Below are 5,000 nucleotides of genomic sequence, written 5' to 3'. Positions count from 1 at the left end.
TCGCACTTGGCAATGGTCACTGAGGGAGATAATTCCCAGCAGCCATGCCTCAAATACTACGACCACCACATGTTGATGGTAAGACTCAAGCGATCGTAAAATGTAAATAATTCTTTGCCATATCTGGGTTTCCATAACAAGCTCATCTGCGGCGCCGACACCCAGAATATGAAAGGGAGTTTCATTCACCTACATTTGATTCACAATGACAACTTTATGTTGAGGGAAAGTATCAATAAACAGACGAAACACCTTTTTTCGGTAAAGAGTAACGCGGTGCTGCATGCGTCCCGTCCTTCAAAAGTTGGCAGCAAACCTTGAGGCTCAGCGAGGGATGTCCTTACCGACCATTAACTTCCCTCATCGCCCCTTTGCCCAACCACCTGAACCTCGCCACAGCTATTCGACCATCACTAACGACTGCATCCACAAAATTACGAGTACTATAATTCATATGTTTACTGTATTATCAAGAAGAAACCTATTCCTCCTTCTACTACTGCTATTAAGAACATGAGAACAACAGAAAACAGGGAAAGCTGCAGGAAGTCATTCAGACTACACGTAGCAGTTCCTGTATAAAAAACAACTAACTAATTTCCACCCATCATCCACATCCATAAATTTGTCTAGGCGTCACTCTTTCACTATCCTCGTACGTATCATACAGTATCATTATCATTCTCCTGCCTCTCTTCCTTCTCCTTTCCCGTGGCACTTTATAGACGCGTATTCAGAAACGCTTTGCCCTCTCACCACAACTGTTTTTAAAAGACCATAGAAATGATTAGCTAGGTTTTCAAGAGGGTTTTTTTTTGTTAATAATATAGAAAGCAAGTTAGTAAGTCACTAGGACCATAAAAACACCTTTGAAAACTCTAGTAACTTTGTCTAGAACTTTTTGAAGGTTATGGAAATGCAACACAGAAGTGTTTCAGAATACCGGCAACATATATGTGCCATTTTTACAGCAGCATCCTGACTATGAGAGGAACAACATGTACAAATACACACATCAAGTGAGCGGGGCAGCTGTGGTCGAGGCATCAGACAGCCGGGCATCGCATCGCATCGCATCGCATCGCATCGCATCGCAGCGCCGCAACGTATGGGGGCGACGGGGTGAGTCAGTAGATATCAGTGCTACCAAAGAACGTAATTTTTTTTCCCTATATACACTTGAGGTAAGAGTATTTCTTTCCCAGCCTCTCCTCCACAACACACGACAGCATCAGTTCGTCACGCCAAAACAGGGATCTTCTAAATGATTCGTGCCATACTTGGATGATGAAAAGAAAGGGCGTAGAATGGAATATGTAAGTTGAGAAATGGAAGCCGAGGTTACCGTGGTATGTCCGGCTGGTAAGTGTCAACATGAAGGGCGAGGAGAGAGAGAGAGAGAGAAAATGTTGAAGAGGGAAGAAGAAATAGAAGGAAGGACAGGTGCTTGAAAGAAAAGTGGGAGGGAAGATATTAAGCGATAAGATGTAATGATTGGTAGAAGAAAATAGAGAAAATGGGTTGAGGAGGGACGGAAAGGAGAATGAGAACGAAAGCAGTGAGGTGAGAGGGAAAAAGAAGAAGAAACAGGAGGGAAAGAAGAGGAAAAAAAACGAGGAAGGAAAGAGGGCAAAAGGAAAGAAAAGCAGAAAGAATAAAGAGCGAGGAGTGAGGTGGAAAAAAATAAGAGAGTGAGCAGAGAGGGAAATAGAGGGAGAGGGAGGAAGAGGAGAGGAGGGAGGATGTACAGGAAAGTCCGGAGTCAGTTTTCATTCTCATAAATCAGTGGCATGGTGACGCCCGAGTGTCGTCTCCTTGTAGGGGTCGACAGCCACGCCGACACAGCTTCCCCGGTACAGTGTTATTTGTGTCTACTGTGTTGTTGCCGTTATTATATTTACGTACTGAGTTTGGTTCTCTCTCTCTCTCTCTCTCTCTCTCTCTCTCTCTCTCTCTCTCTCTCTCTCTCTCTCTCTCTCTCAGTTCAGTGTTTACTTGTGTTTCTACGGTGTTGCTGTTGTTATTTTATATTTACGCACTGAAGTTGTGTTTCTCTCTCTCTCTCTCTCTCTCTCTCTCTCTCTCTCTCTCTCTCTCTCTCTCTCTCTCTCTCTCTCTCTCTCTCTCTCTCTCCTCTATCACGTCTCTGGTTTTTACGCACCACACATTTCACGATTCTTTCCGGGGACGAAAACTTTTAAAGGGAAGGAGAGTAGCATGATGTGACATTAAATGCGGATGGACGCTCAGTCGCAAAATGTCGGGGGAGCTATTACCAGCTTAAGGTTACGTCGTGTTAATGTAAGCAATACGTATTTCAGGCGGGAATTCTTATTATCATTATCATCGTTATTTTTATTGTTATTGCAGAAGTAAATGGCAGTAGTAATTACTATGATTATGATTACGATTATTATTATTGTCATTATTATTATTATTATTATTATTATTATTATTATTATTATTATTATTATTATTATTATTATTAGCACCACTATCATCACCAGCACTATCTGATGACGAACGAACAATACAAGACGCATAATACACATTTATTGTCACCATGAAAGGGAGAGAAGAGAAGTGACACCATTAGGAGGAGGAGGAGGAGGAGGAGGAGGAGGAGGAGGAGGAAAAGTAAGAGGAAGAGGTGGATGGTGGTACGTAACATTCGCAGTGGCGGTGGTGGCGGTGGTGGTGTCATGTTGCTGGCACCGTGGCGGTATTATTGCCATGTAGGGCGCCATGACACTCACCCTTGATGGGCCAATATAAATAAATACACAGGAGAGGCGATACACACCCGCAGGACGTGACCCGCCGAGGCCGTGATGGGGAGGGGCTGCATTCCTTTCTTTATGATTACGTCCATTTCGTGCATTCCTGAGACTACTGAGGAGGGAGAAAAGGAACTAAAAGATTGTTAGTGTTCCTCTCTCTCTCTCTCTCTCTCTCTCTCTCTCTCTCTCTCTCTCTCTCTCTCTCTCTCTCTCTCTCTCTCTCTCTCGTGTGTAGGAGGCAAGACGGGAGGAGCCCTGTGTTGTGAAGGCAGTAAGAGAAAACTATAAATAATGCCTCCTCCTCTTCTTCCTCCTCTTCTTCCTCCTCTTCCTCTCTCTTCTTCGGCTTCACATCCTTCTCTTCCTGTTCCCTCTTTTTTACTGATTTCCTTTCCTTCTCAGTTCCTTCGTTTCTTTCTTACTTCTCTAGTTCCTTCATCTTAGTCTCTCCTTCCTCTTTCTTCACTTTTGCTTTCTCTCCTGAGACTCCTTCTTTTCCTCCTCTTTGCTTTTTCTCCCTTTCTCCTCCTCATTCTTCTTCCTCTCATCCATGCTATCCTTCTCCAGTTCAACTTTCTTTTCGTTTCTCTCTACCTCCTCCGTTTGTTCGTTCCTCGTTTTTTCCTTCTATTTTCAATCTGCCAGGTTTTCCATCTGACCCCAACCAGACCCGCCAGCCTCAAAATACGACGAAATGCGGAGAGCAAGAGTCATTTTTCCCTTCGCGCAAGTTCCTCGTGTGCTTCGTTTCTCCATTTTCACCTGTTATTTTCTTCTCCTTTTCTCCTATCAAGTCCCCGACCACTATCACTACTTTCTTCGCCTCGCCTTTTCTTCCTCTACCTTCTCCTCTTTCTTTTTCTTTCTTTTTCCTTTCATTTTTATGCCTGAAAACCCGTCTCCTCTCGCCACGTGTTGCGCGAGGACGAGAGAGAGAGAGAGAGAGAGAGAGAGAGAGAGAGAGAGAGAGAGAGAGAGAGAGAGAGAGAGAGAGAGAATAAGGTGGCTGAGGAAAGGCGAAAGCAAGAACGCGATGTTTTTAGTGGTTGTCGCCAGGCGAGGAATGCTGTCGATTTTTCGCAAGCACAAACGTGTGTGTGTGTGTGTGTGTGTGTGTGTGTGTGTGTGTGTGTGTGTGTGTGTGTGTGTGTGTATTTTTGGGATAATCTTAAAGCTTGTGAGTCTTACGTGAAAATGACTACTAAATCGCCTTTACTTCGTGTCGCCCCCATGATATTCACATTCATGCTGACGTGGAGGGCGTGTCAGTTTTGTAGTTTTGGGTCTACACGTGGTGCAGAGTAAAGAAATACACATTTTCGCACGGCTTATAATAATGTCTGGGTGCAGTTTTAATGTTATGCTCAAAACGTGAACAGCGTGGCAGTGCATGAAATTGATTTTACGACGAGAGGAGCGTATGCCGATCCATTGTTGTCGGGCGCTGCGAAACGCGAGTGTTATTGTGAGAGGCTGAAGGCAACGACAGCAGGCAGCGAGTGTCTGCTGTGTTGACAAAAGGCGGCGACCATCAGGCAGTGACGCAGTGCTGAGGGCCGCATGTCGCCCACGATGAGAGGCGCCTCAATTGTGCTCGCGAAACCCTGCTCCTGACGGCGTGACTTTCTGGTTCGTGACAACCAAAAGGATCTCATTTTCCACAATAAAAACACGTCGTGTCCGTCAATTTCAAATTATGATTGTTTTCTCTCGTTTGCACAGTGATGGAAATGAACTTTTGCATCATAGTGTGATAGGTTTTGAATACTTAATGTTGATGATTAAATCTATTTACTTTAGAATACGTACAATTCCTTGTCTGACTCACTGAAATAGAGCTGCTTAATATGCGCGGAATGATAAAGGTGATACAGGTATATTTAGCACCACTGGGCAGGTGCTATCGCCATCTCACCGTGATGGTGTCCACGCGCGTCGCGCCAGTATCACGTTTTATCCGGGTATGCACTGTAACATAATCTCCTTCCCCAGAGTTGGAGTTTTCTGTTTCCTGATAAACTTGGCACTAGACGAGAGTTTTACTCGCCTACTTTGTCACTTTACACCTGACGGGCACAATGCATCCAGTAACTCCAACTCGGGTCCGCTACTCGGCGTAGAGACTGAGGCGCTACAGTTCTCTACAGGAGTCTCTACGTGCAGGACTCTACGCACTCGGTACCTACAGTGAAGGTGTCCTTGATAATCTTGAACTCCTTG

At 44.7% G+C, this 5,000-nt stretch overlaps 1 protein-coding gene across 1 annotated transcript in view; it reads right to left on the bottom strand.

Annotated features, from left to right (window-relative positions):
* LOC135103249 (muscle-specific protein 300 kDa-like) overlaps nucleotides 1-5,000 on the bottom strand; it is a 33,146-nt gene that overhangs the window by 27,889 nt on the left and 257 nt on the right. The window contains 1 exon segment of the mRNA XM_064009293.1: nucleotides 4,967-5,000. This exon segment is cut by the window's right edge and continues 257 nt beyond it. Within this exon segment, the coding sequence (XP_063865363.1) occupies nucleotides 4,967-5,000 (34 nt within the window).

The sequence above is a fragment of the Scylla paramamosain genome, chromosome 9 (genome assembly GCF_035594125.1).
Source record: "Scylla paramamosain isolate STU-SP2022 chromosome 9, ASM3559412v1, whole genome shotgun sequence".
NCBI lineage: Eukaryota > Metazoa > Arthropoda > Malacostraca > Decapoda > Portunidae > Scylla > Scylla paramamosain.
This window is presented reverse-complemented; position numbering and strand designations above follow the sequence as displayed.